Source organism: Tachyglossus aculeatus, chromosome 14, assembly GCF_015852505.1.
Source record: "Tachyglossus aculeatus isolate mTacAcu1 chromosome 14, mTacAcu1.pri, whole genome shotgun sequence".
In the NCBI taxonomy this organism is placed as follows: domain Eukaryota; kingdom Metazoa; phylum Chordata; class Mammalia; order Monotremata; family Tachyglossidae; genus Tachyglossus; species Tachyglossus aculeatus.
In genome coordinates this window covers 535916-560885 of record NC_052079.1, presented here as the reverse complement: position 1 = coordinate 560885, position 24970 = coordinate 535916, and the positions used below count along the sequence as shown (strand labels likewise).

Here is a 24970-nt window from a genome sequence, read left to right as displayed (position 1 = left end):
ACAGTAAGCGCTCAATAAATACGATTGAATGAATGAATGACCCGGGTCCTAATCCAACTCTGTCACTTGTCTGCTGGGTCTGTTGGGCAAGTCATTTTACTTCTCTGTGCCTCAATCACCTCACCTGTAAAATGGGGATTAGTAATAATAATAATAATAATTGGCATTTGTTAAGCGCTTACTATGTGCAAAGCACTGTTCCAAGTGCTGGGGAGGATACAGGGTGATCAGGTTGTCCCACGTGGGGCTCACAGTCTTAATCCCCGTTTTACAGATGAGGTAACTGAGGCCCAGAGAAGTTAAGAGACTTGCCCAAGATCACACAGCAGATATGTGGTGGAGCGGAATTCGAACCCATGACCTCTGACTCCAAAGCCCGGGCTCTTTCCACTGAGCCACGCTGCTGCTCTACTGTGCACTCCATGTGGGACATGAGCTGTGTCCAACCTGATTAGCTTGTATCTACCCCAGTGCTTAATAAAAGCCTGGAACATAGCAAGCCCTTAACAAATACCATAAAAAAAACTGTATTTTAGGAGACCACCAGTCTTAAAGCGCTACTGGCCACACGTCGGGGGTTTAGAGAAGCAGCATGGCCCAGTGGAAAGAGCCCGGGCTTTGGAGTCAGAGGTCATGGGTTCGAATCGGGATTCACCAATTGTCAGCTGTGTGACTTTGGGCAAGTCACTTCACTTCTCTGGGCCTCAGTTACCTCATCTGGAAAATGGGGATTAAGACTGTGAGCCTCCCATGGGACAACCTGATCACCTTGTACCTCCCCAGCGCTTAGAACAGTGCTTTGCACATAATAAGCGCTTAATAAATGCCATCATTATTTAGCAGAGCGCTATTTCCCAGACGGTGAAATCCCACCACCCATTCATTCAATCGTATTTATTGAGCGCTTCCTGTGTGCAGAGCACTGTACTGAGCGCTTGGGAAGTACAAGTTGGCACCACCTAAAAATTTGGGAGAGCGCGATTTCCCAGGCGGCGAAATGCTGCCGCCTGGCGGCCGCCCAGCCAAAGTGCAGGGGAAAGTTTTGTTGACCAGTGAAATGCCGCCACCTAGTGGTCGCACGCCCGCAGTTCACCGGACTAACATTTCCCAGAGGGTAAAGTGCTGCCACCTAGTGGGCGTTCGGCCGGAGTTTGGGCGTTTGAGGAGACCCTTGTCCAACCTGATTAGGTCGTATAATAATGATGCTATTTGTTAGGCGCTTACTATGTGCCAAGCACTGTTCTATGCGCTGGGGAGGATACACGATAATCGAGGTTGTCCCAAATGGGGCTCACAGTCTTCATTCCCATTTTACAGATGAGGGAACTGAGGCACAGAGAAGTGAAGTCCAGAAGTCCAGTCAGTCCTTCCCAGACTGAGCCCCCTCCTTCCTCTCCCCCTCGTCCCCACTCCACCCCCGCGTCTTACCTCCTTCCCCCTTTTCATTCCTGTGATCCCTACTGAGAGCTCACCTCCTCCAGGAGGCCTTCCCAGACTGAGCCCCTTCCTTTTCCCTTCCTCTCCCCCTCGTCCCCCTCTCCATCCCCCCATCTTACCTCCTTCCCTTCCCCACAGCACCTGTATATATGTATATATGTTTGTACATATTTATTACTCTATTATTTATTTATTTTACTTGTACATATCTATTCTATTTATTTTATTTTGTCAGTACGTTTGATTTTGTTCTCTGTCTCCCCCTTTTAGACTGTGAGCCCACTGTTGGGTAGGGACTGTCTCTATATGTTGCCAACTTGTACTTCCCAAGCGCTTAGTACAAGCGAACAAGTATTGTTCGGGAGAACAAGTATTTCGTTACCATATTCCAAGTGAGGAAAAGTTAAGTGATTTGCTCAGAGTAGACTGTGAGCCCGCTGATGGGTAGGGATCGTCTCTATATGTTGCTATCTTGTACTTCCCAAGCGCATAGTACAGTGCTCTGCACACAGTAAGCACTCAATAAATACGATTGAATGAATGAATGTATAAGTTTGTACATATTTATTACTCTATTTTACTTGTACAGATCTATTTATTTCATTTTGTTAGTATGTTTGGTTTTGTTCTCTGTCTCCCCCTTCTAGACTGTGAGCCCACTGTTGGGTAGGGACTGTCTCTATATGTTGCCAACTTGGACTTCCCAAGCACTTAGTACAGTGCTCTGCACACAGTAAGTGCTCAATAAATACGATTGATTGATTGAAGTGCCTTGCCCAAAGTCACACAGCAGACGAGTGGCGGAGTCGGGATTAGAACCCATGACCTCTGACTCCCAAGCCCGTGCTCCTTCCCCTGAGCCACGCTGCTTCTCTATCCCAGCGCTTGGTACAGTGACTGAGGGGCTTCCTTCCCTTCCCCACAGCACCTGAATATATGTATATATGTTTGTTCATATTTATTACTCTATTTATTTTACTTGTACATATCTATTCTATTTATTTTATTTCGTTACTATGTTTGGTTTTGTTCTCTGTCTCCCCCGTTTAGACTGTGAGCCCACTGTTGGGTAGGGACTGTCTCTATATGTTGCCAACTTGTCCTTCCCAAGCGCTTAGTCCAGTGCTCTGCACACAGTAAGCGCTCAATAAATACGATTGATTGATTGATTGATTAAATACCATTGAACAACAACAAGAAAAAACAAACCCAAAAATGTTCGGCTGAGCAAGTAAATGTTGCCATCTAGTGACCACATGCCCTGAGCTTGGAAGAATGTCATTTTCCAGCTAGTGAAAGGCTAAAGGCCTGTATATATGTATATATGTTTGTACGTATTTATTACTCTATTTTATTTGTACATATTCATTCTATTTATTTTATTTTGTTAGTATGTTTGGTTTTGTTCTCTGTCTCCCCCTTCTAGACTGTGAGCCCACTGTTGGGTAGGGACTGTCTCTATATGTTGCCAACTTGGACTTCCCAAGCGCTTAGTACAGTGCTCTGCACATAGTAAGCGCTCAATAAATACGATTGATTGATTGAAGTGCCTTGCCCAAAGTCACACAGCAGATGGGTGGCGGAGTCGGGATTAGAACCCATGACCTCTGACTCCCAAGCCCGGGCTCCTTCCCCTGAGCCACGCTGCTTCTCTATCCCAGCGCTTGGTACAGTGACTGCGGGGCTTAAATACCATTAAACAACAACAACAAGAAAAAACAAACCCAAAAATGTTTGGCTGAGCAATTAAATGTTGCCATCTACTGAACACATAATAATAAGAATAATGATGGCATTTGTTAAGCGCTTACTACGTGCAAAGCACCGTTCTAAGTGCTGGGGGGGGATACAATGTGATCAAGTTGTCCCACGTGGGGCTCCCAGTCTTAAACCCCATTTTTACAGATGAGGTAACTGAGGCTCAGAGAAGTTAAGTGACTTGCCCAAGGTCACATAGCAGACTTGTGGTGGAGCCGGAATTCGAACCCATGACCTCGACTCCAAAGCCCATGCTCTTTCCACTGAGCCACGCTGCTTCTCACTAGCTTGGAAGAATGTCATTTTCCAGCTAGTGAAAGGCTAAAGGGCTGGGCACCCTGTACATATGTTTGTATGTATTTATTACTCTATTTATTTATTTGTACATATTCCATTTATTTTATTTTGTTAATATGTTTTGTTCTCTGTCTCCCCCATCTAGACTGTGAGCCCACTGTTGGGTAGGGACTGTCTCTATATGTTGCCAACTTGGACTTCCCAAGCGCTTAGTACAGTGCTCTGCACACAGTAAGCGCTCAATACGATTGATTGATTCCTTCCTCTCCCCCTCATCCCCCTCTCCATCCCCCCATCTTACCTCCTTCCCTTCCCCACAGCACCTGTATATATGTATATATGTTTGTACATACTTATTACTTGATTTATTTTACTTGTACATATCTATTCTATTTTATTTTGTTAGTATGTTTGGTTTGGTTCTCTGTCTCCCCCTTATAGACTGTGAGCCCACTGTTGGGTAGGGACTGTCTCTATATGTTGCCAACTTGGACTTCCCAAGCGCTTAGTACAGTGCTCTGCACACAGTAAGCGCTCAATAAATACGATTGATCGATCAATCTTATTGAATGCTCCACAATACCCAGTACAGTGCTCAGATACTAACTTAAGAACAGATTTCCACAAAGAATATGAAAAGAACACATTCCCTACGCACTTAGATCCGTATAAGCACTATTCACCCCACCCTCAGTCCCCCAACATTTATAATAATAATGATGGTATTTGTTAAGCGCTTACTATGTGCCAGGCACTGTTCTAAGCATATCCGACATTTATGTTAATATCTACCACCCTTTGTAGACTGTGAACTCCTTTCGGACAGGGACCGTGTCTATCAACTCTGTCATATTGTCCCCAAGTGCTTAGTACAGTGGTCCGCACACAGTAAGCACTCAGAAGCAGCATGGCCTAGTGGATAGAGCAATCCAATCCCATCTCTGCCACTTGTCTGCTTGTGTCGCCTTGGGCAAATCACTTCACTTCTCTGGGCCTCAATTACCTCATCTGTAAAACGGGCATTGAGACTGTGAGCCCCATGTGGGACAGGAACTGTGTACAACCTGATTAGCTTGGGTCTACCCCAGAATTTAGGACAGTGCTTGGCACCTAGCGCTTAACAAATAACATTATTATTACCATTACTACTAATAAATACCACCGATGGATTGAGAAATACTTTTCTTACTTTTTCTTCATAAACACCTCGATTAACTTCATTTTTTCTTCCAACTGGGATTGAAACCTCTTCCTTGTTCCTTCAAGTTCATATATCCTAGTACCGCCACTGTGAATGGCCTAGGAAAAAGAGTGAAGTTAAGTCACCAGCCCCGCCCCAGCCCCCAGTTGATAGAGATGGAGCCCATTCTTGCATTTTGCAAACTGTCAGTTCCCCTGCGGGCAGGGGAAGAGGATCCATTTCACCAGGCAAATTTGAGGATGACGTTTTTGTTTCGGGCATAAAGAGGGGGGCTTTCTAGGAGGGCATGTCCCAAGCACCGAGTTCTCACTGAAATTAAAAATGCAAATAGCAATAAACGTGGTGTTTGAAGTGCTTACTATGTATACCAAGCATCGTACTACGCACTGGGATAGATATAAGTTAATCAAATTGGGCACAGTCCTTTATCTACACAAGGCTCACAATCTAAATAAGAGGGAGAACAGATAATAACCCTTCCGCTGCCCGCTTTCTATCACTCTTCAACTCCACCCCAGATCGTCCACTCACCAACCTGGACTCGCACGATCTACCCACTGCAAAATCTCTACCCTCACCAACTCTGAAATCCCTCTGACAACCTCCTCACCTGCCTGCCTTCTCTCCCACACACCTCCAGCCCACAAATCAGTGCCGTTCCCCCACGGAGACCTCCCATCTTTTGACTCCATCCAATTGTCTCAAACTCGTCACACTCCATTTAGCCTCGGTACCCAAACTACCGTCCCTCGATGACCAAAATGACCCTTTCTACTGAACTCAACTCTCTCACTCTCCTATCCCTTCGTCGATCTTGTACCACTAACCCACAGCCCTGGATCACCTCCACAGCCCACTTCCTTCTCTCTCGTACGCGAGCCACAGAGTGCCGCCGGGGCAATCTAGAAATCAGGTTGACCTTGTCCACTTCAAGTTTATCCTTATGCATTTTAACTCTGCCCTATGAAGTTATTTCTCCACCCTTATTGACATCCATGCCTACTGCCCTCACTAGTTGTTCCAGACATTTAACTCCCTCCCTCCTGTCCCTGTCACACTACCAACCTACTCCCCGTACATCAATCTCATCTATCTTGGTTCCCATCTCTGGCCCACATCCTGCCCCCGGCCTGGAATGCCCTCCCTCTTCACATCCGACGGACAATTACTCTCCCCGGCCTTCAAAGCCTTACTGAAGGCACATCTCCTCCAAGAGGCCTTCTCTAAGCCCTCTTTTCTTATTCTTCCATTCTCTCCCTCTATTCATCCCCCTCCCAGCCCCACAGAACTAATGCACACAGCCATTATTTATTTATAATAATGTCTTTCTCCCCCCTAGACTGTAAACTTATTGTGGGCAGGGAAGCAGCATGGCCTAGTGGATAGAGCATGGCCTGGGAATCAGAAGGGCCTGGGTTCTCATCCCAGCTCTGCCACTTGTCTGCTGCACATCCTTGGGCAAGTCACTTCATTTCCCTGGGCCTCAGTTATCTCATCTGCAAAATGGGGATTAAGACCGTGAGCCCCTCGTGGGACAGGGACTGATTACCTTGTATCTACCCCAGCGCTTAGAGCAGTGTCTTACGCATAGTAAGTGCTTAACAAATACCACTAACCACAAATACCATTAACAATGGGTCTTTTATACCATACTCTCCCAAGTGCTTAGTACAGTGGTCTGCACACAGCAAGCGCTCGGTAAACACAGTTGATTAATGCCCACTCTATAGATGAGAAAACTGAGTCCCACAGAAGTGAAGTGACTTGCCCCAGGTCGCACGGAGTCAGGATTAGAACCAAAACGCATATACCTTCTTGTTTTCGTAAATAATTTTTTCTAAGGATTTTAGCTGGACCATCAAGATGTCCAATTTTTCCTTTGTTTTCAGAGTGACCACCTGCCGTTCGTCAAACCATTTTTTCATTTCTGACCCCTGTGAGGAGAGGAAAGGGTGCACTCAGGTAAAACTGTTCAAAGCCGAGGTAATTGGGTACATCAAGGGAATTAAGACAGAAGGCGGGCGGGCAGCCTGCTATCTGTCCCTCTAGTGTCCCAAGCCCTCCTCCTCCCCACAGATGGCTGGACTCCTGGGTGCCGGAGCCCGAGGTGGGTTCGGAGGCGGCCGTGGCACTCGAGTCTCCCGCTCACCACTTCATCCGCCCCTCATCCCGTCCGACGGGATCAGCGGCGCGGGCTCAGACTGGAATCCCAGACAGTCAAGTGGGGCGGATTGGGAAGGGGCGGGCTGGAAACCGGGGGAACAGTTCAGGGACATCTGCCTCTGTTCCTCCCTCGATCGAGCTGTCTGTGGGTGGGGGGCGGGGGGCCGGGAAATACAGAGAAACTCACATTTTCTTGAACTTCTCCCCTGGGTCCCCCTGTCTTTGTGTCTGGGGGTCTGAAGCGCTTCTGGGGTCCACGCACACTCTCTTTGGGCAGGGATGAATACTTACCTCTTTATCCAGTTTTCCTTTCTCTTTTCTAAATATCTCCTTTTCTTCCTCCAGAGCAGCCTCCACGTCTGCAATCAGGATCTTCTGGAGGGCCATTTCCTCCTCCTCGTCTCTCTTCTGGGTGTAAATCTGGTTTATGAAAATGTTGGCTCGGGCTTTCTCTTCCATCTTCTGGTTCAGCCGCTGTATAGTGTCCTGGTGCTCTCTGGTGAGCTGCCCCTGCTCTTTGCTGCCCAAAATAAAAGAGGGCGAGGGGCACCGTGTCCGTGACCATGGGGGCCTATGGACTGTTGTTGGAGGAGATGAAGGGGAGGGTTGGTTTCTTGCTCCCGTTGGGTTCTGATTCCATTCAGGCAGCCAGGAGCCCAGCAGGGCCAACCCTGATGCCCAGACCATCCCGGGTAAGCCAACCCCGCCACCCCGCCAAGGGCAGGGACAACCTACTTCAGAGAACAGTTCTGTATCTTCACGTCAGTTTGCTTGGAAGTCAACAGCTCCAGTTGGCCAGTGGTGCTTCCCATCATGGCCTGTAACTTCCTCGTCTGCTCGTCCCTGTCGACATGGGCGGCTTTGACGGCATCTGGAGGAACAGGGCGGACGGAACAGTGCTCTGCACATAGTAAGCGCTCAATAAATACGATTGATGATGATGATCCGGGTAGAGGATGGCCGCAGCGGTGGCGGGAAGGGAGAGAGCTGAGCTCAGCAAAGCTGCGGCCCCGGCCCCGCCGCCGCCTCAGGCTGAAATCCTTCCGGAGCAGAGAGAGACCCGGGGCCCACACAGCCGGACGGATCCAGAGCCAACAGGGCCCAGGGAAAAACTGCCCGGCTGCAGCTCACCTGCCTCAGGCTAACCCAATTTACCCTCCCACTCTAGACTAGCAGCTCCTTGTGGGCAGTGAATATAATAATAATAATAATAATGGCATTTATTAAGCACTTCCTATGTGCAAAGCACTGCTCTAAGCGCTGGGGAGGTTACAAGCTAATCAGGTTGTCCCACACGGGGCTCACAGTCTTCATCCCCATTTTACAGATGAGGTAACTGAGGCCCAGAGAAGTGAAGTGACTTGCCCAAAGTCACCCAGCTGACAATTGGCGGAGCCGGGATTTGAACCCATGACCTCTGACTCCAAAGCCCGGGCTCTTTTCCATTGAGCCACGCTGCTTCTCTGTATGTAGACCAGTTGTTTGGTACGGTGTTCTCCACACAATAAGCGCTCAATAAATACCACGGATTGACTGAATGGTCCACCACAGAACAAGATCACAAACCAACCAGCTCACACACGATGTCCTCAAAGACACACACACACACACACACACACACACACACATATGCTTGAGGAAACACACGCACCGAGACACACGTGTCGTCCTGTTGGAGAGCTCCAGCCGAGCCAGCAGCAACATGGTCTAATAGAAAGAGCGCAGGCCTTAGTACAGTGCTCTGCACATAGTAAGCACTCAATAAATACGATTGATGATGACTCGGGAGGCCAGGGCTCCGATCCCGGCTCTGCCACTTGCCAGCCGTCTGACCTGGGGCAAGTCGCTTGACTTCTCTGGGCCTCAGTTTCCACATCTGCAAAGTGGGGATGAAATACCTCTTCTCCCTCTCTCTTCAAACCGCGAGTCCCTTATGGGACAAGGACATTGTCGACCTGATTATCTTCTATCTACTCCAGCACTTAGTACAGTAGTTGGCACGGAGTAAGCACTTAACAAATACTCCCATTATTAGTGTTACTGTTATTACTGGAAAATGGAGCATGAAGGGAAAGAAAGACTGCCCATTACCAAGTGACCCAAATCCAGTGAACTAGCTTCCCCCACCTCAACGCAGAAACACACTTCTCTAACATCTCACAATAGCCAGAAGTACCTTCCAGTTCTTTGGCGATATTTCCCGGAAGATTAAGAAGTACAAAACGCAGTTTGCTTATTTCTATAGTCTCGATCTCCAGTAAGTCGACTGTGGTTTTTCTCATGGTTTCCTGAAAATGGAAATAGCCTCCCTGAGCTCAACGTGGGCAGGGAATGCGTCTACCAACTCCGTTACGCTGTACTGTTCCCTTGATGTTACGCTGTAGAGAAGCAGTGTGGCTCAGTGGAAAGAGCCCGGGCTTTGGAGTCAGAGGTCATGGGTTCAAATCCCGGCTCCGCCACATGTCTGCTGCTGTGTGACCTTGGGCAAGTCACTTAACTTCTCTGAGCCTCAGTTACCTCATCTGTAAAATGAGGATTACGACTGTGAGCCCCACGTGGGACAACTTGATCCCACTGTATCCCCCCAGCGCTTAGAACAGTGCTTTGCACATAGTAAGCGCTTAACAAATGACATCATTATTATTATTATTACTCTCCCAAATGCGTAGTACGCTGCTCCGCATCCAGTAAGCGCTCAATAAATACGACTGATTGATCGACCAGATCTGATGCCATGTTGCCAACTTGTACTTCCCAAGAGCTTAGTACAGTGCTCTGCACACAGTAAGCGCTCAATAAATACGATTGAATGAATGAATGAAATGCAGCTCTTTCAATGGGAAGAGGCACACAGCCCTCGTGTGCTATTTTTCATGGACACTTCTCCGGGTCTGGGAGATGGGTTGGCATGGTTTCTTCATGCCCTGCCCATCTTCAAAGCCTTCCGAGATGAGGCCTTCCCCAGGCAATCTTCCACCTTATCAATTTTTAATCTTACTACAACTGCCACCCCGGCCCTTCTTCACCACCTAAACACTTAAGTCGCCGCAGTCCCCGTAGTGCTTACAGTCTCGTCTCATTCAGTTTATTATCCCCCACTACCTGTAACCTATTTAAGTGCAAGCCTTTAAGTTCCTTGAGGGCAGGGATCGAGTTGACAGTGAGGCAGTGGCCTGGGCTGACACACAAATTCGTGAAGCATTCCATATTTTTTTTCAAGGCCCTACTGAGAGCTCACCTCCTCCAGGAGGCCTTCCCAGACTGGGCCCCTTCCTTCCTCTCCCCCTCGTCCCCCTCTCCATCCCCCCATCTAACCTCCTTCCCTTCCCCACAGCACCTGTATATATGCATATATGTTTGTACATATTTATTACTCTATTTATTTACTTGTGCATATCTATTCTATTTATTTTATTAGTATGTTTGGTTTTGTTCTCTGTCTCCCCCTTTTAGACTGTGAACCCACTGTTGGGTAGGGACGGTCTCTATATGTTGCCAACTTGTACTTCCCAAGCGCTTAGTACAGTGCTCTGCACACAGTAAGCGCTCAATAAATACGATTGATTGATTGACTGATTGATTGGGGCCCGTACCCCTGCCCTGACCCCCGCCAGGTTCCAGCGAGGGGAACCAGGCCCCTCCCTGAGCCGGGGACCTTCCGGGCTCAAGGCTGTGGCTCCTTTCCCGCTAACCCCCATTCCAGTTCTGACCAGGATGTTGTGCCGCGGGTTTCAAACCGAGGAATAACTCTGAGCAAATCACACACTTCACCCCTCTCTAATCGCCCTTCCTCCCAGCTCGGCATCTGCGCATTCACCCGTGACCTCAGCGTTCACATTTACAGGCACCGATATTCGAGGATACGATACCAGTTCCTTCACGGCTCTGGCAGTTTCCTCCAGGAATTTCTTCACTTCGTGATTGAATACAAATTCTTTATTTTTCAATGTTTTCTCTGAAAGAAAAAGCACCCACAAAATTTTAATTTCCCCAATATTTGCTACAACTGTGTAAATGTGCCTAGTGCTATCCTACTGAATGTAGAGAGCACTCTAAAGTGCCGGTGTTCACATCCCCTCTTCCTTCTTCGTTCTCCCATCTGTAATTTAGTTTAATGTCTCTAAACTGCATATTCCTTGAGATCAGGGAGTTGGCTGTACTAATTATAATGCATTCTTCCAAGCACTTAATCCATTGCCGCGCACACATTAAGAACTTACAAATTATAGACTCATCAGTAAAACCAAAGGGAGCAGCTCAATTCATTGTTCCTCATTGGTTGTGTACCTTTAGTTTCCATTAAAGACCTCAGTTCAAGAAAGTGATAACTGCATCTGCCTCCTTGCTGAACTCCCTGCCTCCTCTCTCTCCCCCCACCTCTGTCTATACTTCACTCTGCTGCCCGGATCATTTTTCTACAAAAACGTTCAATCTCTGTTTCCTCACTTCTTAAGAACCCCCGGCGGTTGCCCATCCACCGCCTCAAAGGAAAAACTCCATGCCATAACAACAGTAATGGCATTTGTTAAGCGCTATGTGCCAAGCACTGTTCAAAGCCCTGGGGTAGATACAAGGTAATCAGGTTGTTCCACGTGGGATTCACAGTCTTAATCCCCGTTTTACAGATGAGGTAACTGAGGCACAGAGAAGTTACGTGGCTTGCCCAAAGTCACACGGCTGACAAGTGGCGGAGGCGGGATTAGAACCCACGACCTCTGACTCCCAAGCCCGTGCTCTTTCCACTGAGCCATGCTGCTTCTCCTCATTCATTCAATCGTATTTATTGAGTCCTTACTGTGTGCAGAGCACTTTACTAAGCGCTGCCCCCACAACTGACCTCCCTGATTTCCAACTATAACCCAGACCGTGAACGTCAAACTACCAACTGTACCTTAATCTCGTCTATCTCAGCACCGATGCCTTGCCCTCATCCTGCCTCTGGCCTAAAACTCCCTCCCTTTTCATATCTGACAGATGATCACTCTCCCCGTTAAGCCCTCATTTCCTCCTCTTCCCACTTCCTTTTGTAGCACCCTTGGACTTGGACTCTTTATTCAGGGAATTTACAGAACCCTGCCAACATGTAAGGGTCAAACTACAAGAAGTTTTAATGCCTCTAGACTGTAAACTTGTCGTGGGCAGGGACTGCGTCTGTTATAGTCTTACGGTATGCTCTCCCAAGCGCTTAGTACAGTGTTCAACAAACAGAAAGTGCTCAATAAATAGGATTGCCTTTTGCCTGGGACCTCCTCTGGGCATTCTGATTGGCTGGGACTGGACGAGATTTTCATTCATTCATTCATTCAATCGTATTTATTGAATGCTTACTGTGTGCAGAGCACTGTACTAAGCGCTTGGGAAGTACAAGTTGGCAACATAGAGACGGTCCCTACCCAACAACGGGCTCACAGTCTAGAAGGGGGACGAGATCAGCCAAGCCTGGGGATCTTCTGAAAGAGCAGCCTGCCACTGGAGACTTGAATTCGGGCTCGTGTGCTTTAAGCACTTTTACTCAAAAGCAACGATCCTCTGCCACCAACCCTATCTGGGCATTTTCCGATACTCCTGTTGGTTCCCGCCCCCAGTTCTTGCAGGATTCATTCATTCAATCGTATTTATTGAGCGCTTACTGTGTGCAGAGCACTGGACTAAGCGCTTGGGAAGTACAAGTTGGCAACATATAGAGACGGTCCCTACCCAACAGCGGGTTCACAGTCTACACGGATTCGTGTGTGGTTTGCAGCACTGCTACACAGGCAAGGAGGGAAGGGGGGAAGAGACTGGAGGGCGCAGTAGAAGAGAAGAGAGCATGTTGTAGGGGATAGAACATGGGCCTGGGAGTTAGGTGGTTGTGAGTTCTAATCCTGTCTCTGCCACTTGTCTGCTGTGTGACCTTGGGCAAATCACTTCACTTCTCAGGGCCTCAGTTCCCTCATCTGTAAAATGGGGACTGAGACTGAGAGCCCCACGTGGGACAACCTGATCACCTTGTATCCCCCCAGTGCTTTGCACATAGCGCTTAACAAATCAATCAATTGTATTTATTGAGCACTTACTGTGTGTAGAGCACTGTACTAAGCGCTTGGGAAGTCCAAGTTGGCAACATATAGAGACGGTCCCTACCCAACAGTGGGCTCACAGTCTAGAAGGGGGAGACAGAGAACAAAACCAAACATACTAACAAAATAAAATAAATAGAATAGGTATGTACAAGTAAAATAGAGTAATAAATACGTACAAACATATATACATATATACAGGTGCTGTGGGGAAGGGAAGGAGGTAAGATGGGGGGATGGAGAGGGGGACGAGGGGGAGAGGAAGGAAGGGGCTCAGTCTGGGAAGGCCTCCTGGAGGAGGTGAGCTCTCAGTAGGGCCTTGAAGGGAGGAAGAGAGCTAGCTTGGCGGATGGGCAGAGGGATTGGGGGCATTCCAGGCCCGGGGGAGGACGTGGGCCGGGGGTTGATGGCGGGACAGGCGAGAACGAGGCCTAACGGTGAGGAGATTAGCGGCGGAGGAGCGGAGGGTGCGGGCTGGGCTGCAGAAGGACAGAAGGGAGGTGAGGTAGGAGGGGGCGAGGGGATGGATGGACAGCCTTGAAGCCCAGGGGGAGGAGTTTCTGCCTGATGCGCAGATTGATTGGTAGCCACTGGAGATTTTGGAGGAGGGGCGTTACATGCCCAGAGCGTTTCTGGACAAAGACAATCCGGGCAGCGGCATGAAGTATGGATTGAAGTGGGGAGAGACACGAGGATGGGAGATCAGAGAGAAGGCTGATGCAGTAGTCCAGACGGGATAGGATGAGAGCTTGAACGAGCAGGGGAGCGGCTTGCATGGAGAGGAAAGGGCGGATCTTGGCAATGTTTCGGGGCTGAGACCGGCAGGTTTTGGTAACGGCCAAATGCCACAGGCAGCGTGGCTCAGTGGAAAGAGCACGGGCTTTGGGGACGCAGGTGCGGCGAAGGGCGGAGACGAGGCTGCAGGACGCAGGCACGTGGAATCTCGGCTCAGACCCCCACACCTGCTACCACTCGACAACCAAAACCCACCGCGACGCCTCCAAATCATTTTATCCTCCAGGGCTAAACCGTAAAAAATCTTCAAATCGATTTTTTTTAAAAAAATCTTACTTCTTTCCCCACCACGTTGGCCACGCAAATGCCCAATTCAGCCCTAATCGAGCCCACGCCTACCTGTCGGGTGGCGACTCGTTTATCCACCCCACGCCCCGGGGCTACTTTCAGGACAAACTCCGGGGAACCCCTCTCCATCCCCCCCATCTTACCTCCTTCCCTTCCCCACAGCACCTGTATAGATGTTTGTACATATTTATTGCTCTATTTATTTATTTTACTTGTACATATCTATTCTATTTATTTTATTTTGTTAGTATGTTTGGTTTTGTTCTCCGTCTCCCCCTTTTAGACTGAGCCCACTGTTGGGTAGGGACTGTCTCTATATGTTGCCAACTTGGACTTCCCAAGCGCTTAGTACAGTGCTCTGCACACAGTAAGCGCTCAATAAATACGATTGATGATGATGATGATTTATGAAGCGCTTACTGTGTGCAGAGCATTGTTCTAAGCGCTGGGGAGGTTACAAATTAATTCATTCAATCGTGTTTATTGAGCGCTTACTGCGTGCAGAGCACTGTACTAAGCGCTTGGGAAGTACAAGCTGGCAACACATGGAGACGGGCCCTACCCAACAGCGGGCTCACAGTCTAGAAGGGTAACTGAGGCCCAGAGAAGTGATTTGCCCAAAAAGTCACACAGCTGACAATTAGCAGGGTCTGGATTTGAACCCATGACTTCTGACTCCAAATCAATCAATCGTATTTATTGAACGCTTACTGTGTGCAGGGCACTGTACTAAGCGCTTGGGAAGTACACCGAGCCACAATAATTCCGTCTCGGCTGGGAGATGTCCTTCCTACCGGGGCAGAGCCCCTTCCCCAAATGCCAGGTTTAAAGGAGGGGTCCGGGCCGGGGGCAGAGGTTGCGGGGTTCGTGTGATGCGGATGCCGGTTAAGAGGCGATCCCGCCGAGGCTCTATCATCATTAATCGTATTTATTGAGCGCTTAAGGCCCCAACCCCGGAAGGAGCCACCCAAAGGAGTTTGAAGCCAACCAGTTCCCGAATGTAGGAACCCAGCAATTTCCCCACTCCCCGCTTACGTGTTTCCAAAGCAGAAAGAATCCCCAGGCCGGGGGGAGCGCTGACCGTTGGTCCCCGAGCAGGAGAAGACAGCGGGAGCCCCATTAGATCGCCGCTTCCAACTCGCCCTGCAGGTCCTTCCCGGCACCCAGGCCCTGCCCACAGACCCGCCCCCTCCCCTCCCTTCCCTTCCCTTCCCTTCCCTTCCCTTCCCTTGAGAAGCAGCATGGCGTAGTGGATAGAGCATGGGCCTACGAAGTCAGAAGGTCATGGGTTCTAATTCCGTCTCTAACACTTGTCTGCTGTCTGACCTTAAGCAGGTCACTTCACTTCTCTGTGCCTCAGTTACCTCCTCTGAAAAATGGGGATTGAGACTGTGAGCCCCACGTGGGATGGGGGACTGTGTCCAACCCGATTTGCTTGTGTCCACCCCAGTGCTTAGAACAGTGCCTAACACACAGTAAGTGCTTAACAAGTACCATTATTATTAATCTCTCCCCATCTCTTCCTCCTCTTTCCCTTCCTCTTCTCCCTTTTCTCTCCCTCCCTTCCTCTTCTCCCCCTTTTCTCTCCCTCTTCTCTCCCTCCCTTCTTCTCCCCCTTTTCTCTCTCCCTCCCTTCTTCTCCCCCTTTTCTCTCCCTCTTCTCTCTCCCTCCCTTCTCCTCTCTTCCTCTTCTCCCCCTTTCTCTCTTCTCTCTCCCTCCCTTCTTCTCTCCTTTTTCTCTCCCTCTTCTCTCTCCCTCCTTTTTTCTCCTCCTCTTCTTTCCCTCCCTTCTTCTCCCCCTTCTCTCCCTCCCTCCCTCTTCTCCCCCTTTTCTCTCCCTCCCTTCTTCTCCCCCTTTTCTCTCCCTCCCTTCTTCTCCCCCTTTTCTCTCCCTCCCTTCCTCTTCTCCCCCTTTTCTCACCCTCCCTTCTTCTCCCCCTTTTCTCTCCCTCCCTTCCTCTTCTCCCCCTTTTCTCTCCCTCCCTTCCTCCTCCATTCCTTCTCTCCCTCCCTTCCTCCTCCCTCCCTCCTCTCTCCCTTCTTCCCCCCCTCCTCCCCATCTTCTCCCTCCTGTCCTCCCTCCCTCCCTCGGCCTTTGCCCATCTGCCCATCACCCGTATGCGGCGAGGGGCAGCCCCAAGGGACGCCCCCCCCCCCCCCGGTCCCGTTTCCCCCCCGTCCTGAGAGCCCGGGGTGGAGCCGGGGCTTACGGTCCCGGTCCCATTTAGCCCCCCGGGCCTTCTCACCGACTCCAAGCAGCCGCTTCAGAGCCTCCACGGCCACGGAGGCCCCGAGGCCCGGAGCGCTGCAGCTGAGCTCCATAGCGGCCGGGCGACGGCAGGCGAAGGGGGCCGCCGTTCCCATGGAAACGGGCGGGGGCGGGGTTGGCCGCTGTGCACTGACACCTCGGTTTCCCCGGCGTTTTCCCAGATTTTTCTTCGACCTCCCGGCCGCTTCCACAGCTTTGGAGCTTCTGCCGAGGCTTGGGCTGAGACAACTGGATGACTTCGAGCGGAAGGTGGAGAACCTTCTTTGTCTCTTCCAAGGGTTACATCGTCCAGGCCTGTGTCTACCACTCTGTTGTACTCTCCCAACCGCCTACACAATAAATGATCAGTAAATGTGGCAGATTGTTATGGACACCTACTCTGTGGTGTGAATTGCACCGGGCACCTGGTATGGACAAAACTGAATGTGTAAATTGGAAGAAATATGCCAAGTATTTACTGCTGAACTTTTTCTTTTGAAGAAGACGATGGTGCATCTTTCTCCTTTCTTTTCCTCTTCCCCTAGCTGCAAAGTGATTTAATACTTAGTAGAATCTCCCCAACGAGATCCTCTCCCATCCCAGTCCTGGATTGGTGGTCAGGCAGCCCGTGGCTCGAATTGACCCCATTTTGTTACCTGGAAAGATCTCACGTTTACGTTGAGAAGCAGCGTGGCCCAGTGGAAAGAGCACGGGCTTGGGAACCAGAGGTCATGGGTTCTAATCCCGGGTCCGCCACGTCTGCTGTGTGACCTTGGGCAAGCCACTTAACTTCTCTGAGCCTCAGTTCCCTCATCTGTAAAATGGGGATTAATAATAATAATAATGGCATTTATTAAGCGCTTACTATGTGCAAAGCACTGTTCTAAGTGCTGGGGAGGTAACGAGGTGATCAGGTTGTCCCATGGGGGGCTCACAGTCTTAATCCCCATTTTACAGATGAGGTAACTGAGGCACAGGGAAGTTAAGTGACTTGCCCAAAGTCACACAGCTGACAACTGGCGGAGCTGGGATTTGAACCCACCACCTCTGACTCCAAAGCCCAGGCTTTTCCCACTGAGCCACGCTGATTAAGACTGTGAGTCCCACGTGGGACAACCTGATCACCTTGTATCCCCCCTAGCGCTTAGAACAGTGCTTCACACATAGTAAGCACTTAACAAATGCCATTATTATCATTACCTTAACTTCTTCTTACAGTGTATTACCCACAGTGGGGAATGAAAAAATGTCATTGCTTACCCTAAGCACTAAGTAGAGTGCACCATGCGCAGTCGGTGCTCAGTAAATCCCATGGCTTGATTGATTGATATCTCTGGATCAGCTCCAAGTCATTTCCTTCAGTCGATATGAGCCAGGATTACAGCTGGGAGATTGTGTGCCTTGGTGGAAGTTCAGGAGGTGCCAGGCTGCCCTGACCACCTGTTGTTCTTTTTGGACGTGGGCACTGCCACAGGGCCCCTCTCTGGTGGAGGCAGAGAGGGTGGTGCAGGATTTAGGCTGGAAGGATTTACACTGAGGCAAGACACCTTGGAATAAGCATGTTTGAATTCCCTTCCCTGAAACCTGTGGCTGGGAAATTAACCAGCTCCCTCTCTTGGAGAATTTGGAAAAGCACGAAAGAAGAACTGTCTACATTTAGTAACATTTATTTCTGCATTCAGTATCAAGTACATAAGTGCAAATATTCAGAGTCCATAATTAAGTCCATTAAGAACTACAGAGAAAGGAATACAAATGGTAATAAAGTTAACAAGCCAGGCGCTCGGGTTACCATACCTGGAAATCAGCCTGTCGGTCCAGTACAGCAAAGTGCTGGGAGCTTGTTACGTTTGTCTCTTTTGTTTTTCCTCAAAGTCATACAAAACAGAGTTTCAGAGTGCTGTTCATCTTTGTGGCGGGTGTGTGTGTTTGTGTGTGTGTGCGTGCGGGGAAACACTAAACAGCAGGCTACAAGTCTAGATAAAATTACCAAAGAGGACTAGCCAGCACCTCAGTGACATAGAAGCAATTTTCACTATTGCATCAGTGCACTAAGCGAGAAAGACCAAGCCTCGGGGAATTGGACCGGTTACTAAGCACTGCCAAGAGGGAAAGGAGGAACAAAGAAATGGTATTCGGGCTCTCGCCATCATGCACTTCGGAAGCAACACAAAATGAAAACCACATCTAGTACACTTTTTTTTCTTTACTACTTTAGTGCTTGACACAAGGGATTGCAAGGCTTCTAAGGGGGCGGGAGCAGCCTAAAAAACATGGGCCCCTGACGTTTATGTTTCTAAGATCATAGAGTGGGGGAGAGAGAACGGCACAACCAATTTACAAACAGAGACCGCTGCGGGGGTCGCTGGTTCTTTTACCAGTCTGACGGTCCAGTTTACTCTGCCTGCCTTTTGGCTCCTGGGATTTTAGCCTGAATCCTGGAAATAAATGAATCAGAAGTCAGTGCATCACAAATTGGTACTTAAGAAAATCTCCTCATGGTTTCGTTATTCCGTTTGTCCAGAGGCATGATCTAGGCCACAGATTTCCTTCCAAGATAACAACAATAACAGTAATAATAATTGTGGTAGTTGTTAAGCTCTTACGGTGTGCCAGGCACTGGGGTAAATACAAGCTAATCAGGTTGGACACAGTCCCTTCCCCAAATGGCATTTTACGGATGAGGTAACTGAAGCCCTGAGAAGTGAAGTGACTTGCCCAGAGTCACACAGAAGACAAGTGGTGGGGCTGGAATTAGAACCCAGGTCCTTCTGACTCTCAGTTCCATGCTCTATCCACAACACTATGTGCTTCTCTAATGTGCTCTCAGTCTTCAATCAATCAATAGTATTGATGGAGCGCCTGCTGTTTGCGGAACACAGAACTGGGGGCTTTGCAGGAGTACTGTAGGATGAGAAAACACGATCCCTGCCCTCCTGGAGCTTTGGGTAGGGCAGAGGAGAAGGCTGCAAGCTGGGAGGGGATGGGAAATTTGTTTGCCCATAGAAAGCATTAAAGGCTAGGACATCCCAACTTCTTAATGGTCTCCCAGCTTCTCAAGAAGGCCTTAATGGATTCTTTTATTTTCATTGGTTTTGGGTCTAGTTGACGTCACTAAGCAATTGGTTCTCTTCTTTTCACTGGCCTCCCAGCGGCCCTGCTTCCCACCTTGGGAGCTGAGTAGTAGGAACACTCACCTTCGCTCCACCCCTTATTTTCCACTCTGAAAAGGTGACCCGCTTGCTTCCAGCCAAAAAAAAAAAAGGGCTCCGCACAGCCCCTCCTCACTGTGCCTCTTTCAGGGCTGTTCCAGGGTTGTTGGGTGGGGTCTGAAGATGCAGTGCCTGCAGTGGAATTGCAGTGACTACGTCCCCACTGCCGCACTCCAAAATGGCCCAGGGCCCAGGCTGGGCACGACCATGCTCGGGGCACAGAGCCAATCTGCTGGGCAGTCGGCTCCCAGCTGAGGGAGTGGGCATACTCTCCCACTCCACCATAAATCAGCCCCACTGCCAGCTCTTTGAGGGCAGGGATCGTGCTTCTAACTCTATTGTACTCTCTCAAGCGTTTAGTACAGTACCCTGCACCCAGCAGCGCTCATTCTATACCGTCGATAGGTTGATTGAGGGAAATCTCTGCAGTTTGCGGTAGCCCGCTCCCTCCCTCCGTGGGTGTGGAGGACGGGCTGAACAGGACAGGCAGTGGACATCGCTTCCAGGACTGAGAAGTCTTAAGAATTGTTTTCGGGAGGGTGCCGGGAGGGAGAGTCATATACCCGTGGCTTAACGATAACTTGGGGCTAGTGATACTTATGGACAGGGAATGTGCCTACCAACTCTGTTATACTGTACTCTCCCAAGCACTTACTATCAATCAATTGTATTTATTTAGCGCTTACTGTGTGCAGAGCACTGTACTAAGCGCTTGGGAAGTACAATTTGGCAACATATAGAGACAGTCCCTACCCAACAGTGGGCTCACAGTCTAAAAGGGGGAGACAGAGAACAAAACCAAACATACTAACAAAATAAAATAAATAGAATAGATATGTACAAGTAAAATAAATAAACAAGCACTTACTACAGTGCTCTGCACACAGTGAGCACTCAATAAATGCCATTGGTTGGTTCTCATCCTGGATCTTGTCTAAGGAAGATGAATGAGGTGGCCTTTTTGATTTAGAATCCCCAAATAACTGACAGAACCTTTTCATCTGGGGAAAGTCTATGCCAGATTAATAACCCCACTGTTCACTGAATTACTGGAGAAGGTTTAAGGGCCCACCCCCAACCCCTTATACACACACACAAAGTTGTTTAACTACTTTAGCTGTGGATGTTTGGATTTTTCGTCTACATGCTAATGAACAATTCATCTTGACGGACTAGAATGACAGAGAGGGGGTGTTTCTTCACAATGCAAACTTACGGCTGCCACAAACTCCCTCTTTAACAAACACCACAGTAACACCTTTTATATTTATAAGAACAGAGTCTGTTTGTGCATCTGTAGTGCTTAACTACAGGAAAGCGTTTTCAGAATAACCGTTTTTCAGATGAACAAATAGAAATCTGGAGCATCCCTGAGAGTCAGTGAAATAAGAATTGAGCTGTAATCACTCCACCTGGCTTGGAGAGGGCAAAACTGAACAAGGTGCTACCAGCAGAGATATACTGGCCTAGTGTGGCCCAGGGCTTTCACTTGGGGTTTTCTTCAGCTCGTTATATTTAACTCTCCCAAGTGTTCAGTACAGTACTCTGCACACAGTAATTGCTCAATAAATACCACTGATTGATTGAATTCACTTGGGGCCCCAGAAGTTCCCTGCTGTGGCTTTACAGTACACTTTGATTCTAGGTAATGATTCTGGGATTTCAGGGCTGTACGTTCTATTGACGGTCAAACAGATTTTGGCGCTAGATTAGCCAATAGCATAGGATTGGCACCCAAATATCATTTAAAACTTCAATAAGAATTATTGTATTTGTCCAGTGCTTATTATGTGTCAAGAACTGTTCTAAGTGCTGGGGTAGGTACGAGTTAATCAGGTCGAACAGAGTCTCTGTCCCACGTGGGGAGGGAGAACAGGCACTGAATTCACATTTTACAGAGGAGGAAACTGAAGAACAGAGAAGTTAAAGGCAAAGCTGGGATTAGAACCCAGGTCCTCTGACTCCTAGGCTGGTGTTCTTTCCACTAGGTCACCCTGCTCCTCCAAATGCTTCAATTTGCACCCCAACCGGTTTAACGGCAAAAAATACAATGTAACCAATCAAATCAAGAGACAGCAAGGGTGGCTTAGTGGAAACAACACCGGCCTAGGAGTCTGAGGAACCCTGACTCTAGTCGTGGCTCTGCTACTGCCCTGCTGTGTGACCTTGGAAAAGTCTCTCAACTTCTCTGGGCCTCAATTTCCTCACCTGTAAAATGGGGACTGGTATCTTGCCCTCTGCCTCTCCCTCCCTCTTAGACCATGGGACCGGTATAGGCCAGGGACTGCATCCTGTCTGATTATCTTGTCATCTGTCCCAAGGCTTCGCACAGTTCTTGGCCCACAGGAAGCCCTTAATATGTTATATCATTATCATCAAGAAATAACTTAAAGACTACTAAGATCATTTTATTCCTTTAAGCAAGAGTGATTTTTAGAAAATGTGCAGCAGAACTTACTTCCCCACGACAGCATTGATGTGAGTCCTCACGAGCCCCAAATATTGATCCACCTGAGCCTGCAGAGACACAAGGAGGGTCAGGACTACGAGGCCAAACCTCTGTTGCGTGACAAGGGCCGCGGCATTATCGTCACGCTGAACTTACCTGGTGCTTGACATACACTACCGGCAGGGTAAACATGGACACCACAGCTGGGGAGGGAAAAATGCACAGTCATTTCAGGATTCTGAGTCGCGCTCCCGTTCATCAGCACGTCCGTATTTCAGGAGGCACGTGAGGAAAGCAGGAGGACATTATTTTCATCAGCAGGTTCTGGGAAAGATGATCTTTGAAATCACTGCTGGAGAGAGAGCTCCGTGGAAACAGCCAAAGCTGCTGGGGCAGAGGCCATTGGGTGAAAAGTGAATCTGGAATGGACACCAGACTGTTCAAGGGGAAGGCCGGTGCTTCCTGGCTGGAGATCATCTCTGGTTTCGATCCAGTTATTAGGAACTGAGGGGACAGGGACAAGGACGGGGATCCAGAAGGAGGAGAGTCAGGAGATCCAGAAAGGGGGAATCAGCGAAGGAAGGGACAGGGGGTAGCACAGAAGACACCAAAGCAGGCAGAAGTGGCCCTTACCCATGATGAGCAGCGTCAGGCCATTGAAGAGAGCCCCCACATAGGTCAGCAGCCACATCAGCACTGCAAACTGATGTGGAACAGGAGTGTTAGAGTCTCAAGAGCCCCCAGAGCTTGCGTGACAAACAGAAATGGCTTCCCTTAACGATTGCGCTGAGCATGGTCGAGCAGATGGAATGTCCTCAGGACATTCTGCACAAATACTAGGGGTTATCATTGCTATTGTGGTTGCCTGATAACGTGATTACAAACGGCAACCCAGAAAACCTCTGAGGATGGGGTTGGTGATTAGGGGCCCCCTTCCCCCATCTAGAGCTGAGTCTCTTCCACGGTGAGTTTGAAAGTAGCGTGTTTTGCAGCCCAGAACTCACAGGCTCCACTAAAACAAGCTCTCGGTGCTGCTTCTTTAGGAAAGGCCCCAGAATGAATTGTTGGTGTGGAAGCAGTGTGGCCTATTGGATAGAGCACAGGCTTGGGATTCAGAAGGACCTGGGTTCTAATCCCGGCTCCACCACTTTCATTCATTCATTCAGTCGTATTTATTGAGCGCTTACTGTGTGCAGAGCACTGTACTAAGCGCTTGGGAAATACAAGTTGGCAACATAACTTGTCTGCCTTGTGACTTTGGGCAAGTCACTTCACTTCTCTGGGCCTCAGTCTACCTCATCTGTAAAATGGGCATTAAGACTGTGCGCCCCATGTGGGACAGGGACCGTGTCCCACCTGATTATTTTGTATCCACCCCAGGGACTTAGTACCTGGCACAAATAAAGGCTTAACAAATACCACAAAAAAGTCATACTTTTAAGGAATCCACAAGGTCCTGGACCAGGAAGAGCCTTCTCAGTTCCTTCACGGTGCTGTTGACATACAACTGCAGGCAGTCCGTGTACTTCTGAATCTGGTCTTGGGAGAGAGAAATCTCCAGCTCCAAGTAGGCTCTGCCAAACGAACAGACAGACAGATAGATAGGCGAACAGATAGACTCCAGTACTCTGGCCTGCTGGCATTTCATTTCCAGTTTAGTTTTCCTCCCAAAGCCAATCACCCAGATGATGGGATCTCACAGTTGTTTGTCTCCATTTTAGTGTCAGCACCACGTGCCCACCTGTTCCACCTCAAGGGCTGATCATGACGAAGAGGGCGACTGCAGGCTGGGTTCCTGGGCAAGCCCTATGGAGCTGAGAGTTGGCAGCGGCGGGTTGGCGGGAGAAGGGCCAACTCATTATCAGCCACTCTAGATGCCCTGATTCAGCCGAGCGCCTCGGTCCTCTCCCCGCGTCAGGGTGGGGACACGGTGGCAGCACCGGGGAACGCCCTCCCGAGAACCATGCAGCGTTCACCCTCAATAACGTGGGGTTTGTCAGGAGGGCCGGCGGCCCCATGTTTCGGGACAACTGGGGCCCTGGAGGAATATGCCCGCCAACCGTCACCCTCACCCCGCCCTGCCCTGCCACAGATCGGGAGGCCTGAGCGGCCTGGGCAAGCCACCCCCGGCCACCGCCCTCGGCCCCGAGTGCTCACTTGAACGGGTGGCCTTCGTCCGTTTTCTGCACGGCTTGTAGGACCGACTTGTAGATTCTGAAGCTGATGGTGGCGGAGAGCGCAGCCAGGGCGAGGTAGGCCACCACGCTGACCACGCTGAACTGCGTCAGGGAGAACAGCAGCAGCAGGAAGCTTCCAAATACGATCCCCGTCTGCTTAATGTCGCGCCAATACAGCAGGTCAATAGCTGTGGGAGTGGACATACGTACGGACAGATGTATATACATACATTGTATATACATACACAAGATGCAGCGTGGCTCTGTGGAAAGAACACGGGCTTTGGAGTCAGAGGTCATGGGTTCAAATCCCAGCTCTGCCAATTGTCAGCCGTGTGACTGTGGGCAAGTCACTTAACTTCTCTGTGCCTCCGTTACCTCATCTGAAAACTGGGGATTAAGACTGTGAGCCCCCTGTGGGACAACCTGATCACCTTGTAACCTCCCCAGCGCTTAGAACAGTGCCTTGCACATAGTAGGTGCTTAATAAATGCCATCATTATTATTATATAGAAGCAGCGTGGCTCAGTGGAAAGAGCACAGGCTTTGGAGTCAGAGGTCATGGGTTCAAATGCCGGCTCCGCCACTTGTCAACTGGGTGACTTTGGGTAAGTCACTTCACTTCTCTGGGCCTCAGTGACCTCATCTGTAAAATGGGGATGAAGACTGTGAGCCCCATGTGGGACAACCTGATCACCTTGTAACCTCCCCAGCGCTTAGAACAGTGCTTTGCACATAGTAAGTGCTTAATAAATGCCATCATTATTATTATTATTATTATACATATATATCCCAGAGCTTGGAGCACATACATATATATATATGTATATATATGTGTATATATATATGTGTATATATATATGTATATATATATATATCCCAGAGC

At 49.2% G+C, this 24970-nt stretch overlaps 2 protein-coding genes across 5 annotated transcripts in view; both read right to left on the bottom strand.

Annotated features, from left to right (window-relative positions):
* CCDC175 (coiled-coil domain containing 175) overlaps positions 1 to 16362 on the bottom strand; it is a 30044-nt gene extending 13682 nt beyond the window's left edge. Inside the window, exons 1-7 of the mRNA XM_038756695.1 lie at positions 16245 to 16362; positions 10726 to 10811; positions 9033 to 9144; positions 7592 to 7727; positions 7148 to 7376; positions 6505 to 6627; positions 4682 to 4791 (exon numbers count right to left, since the gene is read on the bottom strand). Of these exons, the coding sequence (XP_038612623.1) occupies positions 4682 to 4791; positions 6505 to 6627; positions 7148 to 7376; positions 7592 to 7727; positions 9033 to 9144; positions 10726 to 10811; positions 16245 to 16362 (914 nt within the window). The remainder of the gene's footprint in view (positions 1 to 4681; positions 4792 to 6504; positions 6628 to 7147; positions 7377 to 7591; positions 7728 to 9032; positions 9145 to 10725; positions 10812 to 16244) is intronic.
* A 1535-nt stretch (positions 16363 to 17897) lies between these two features.
* RTN1 (reticulon 1) overlaps positions 17898 to 24970 on the bottom strand; it is a 54889-nt gene continuing 47816 nt past the window's right edge. For all 4 annotated transcript variants that reach the window (XM_038756272.1, XM_038756273.1, XM_038756274.1 and 1 more), the window contains 6 exons: positions 24065 to 24272; positions 23343 to 23481; positions 22541 to 22610; positions 22064 to 22110; positions 21917 to 21975; positions 17898 to 18684 (listed from right to left, as the gene is read on the bottom strand). In XM_038756272.1, coding sequence (XP_038612200.1) covers positions 18642 to 18684; positions 21917 to 21975; positions 22064 to 22110; positions 22541 to 22610; positions 23343 to 23481; positions 24065 to 24272 — 566 coding nt within the window. In that variant the 3' untranslated portion in view covers positions 17898 to 18641. The remainder of the gene's footprint in view (positions 18685 to 21916; positions 21976 to 22063; positions 22111 to 22540; positions 22611 to 23342; positions 23482 to 24064; positions 24273 to 24970) is intronic.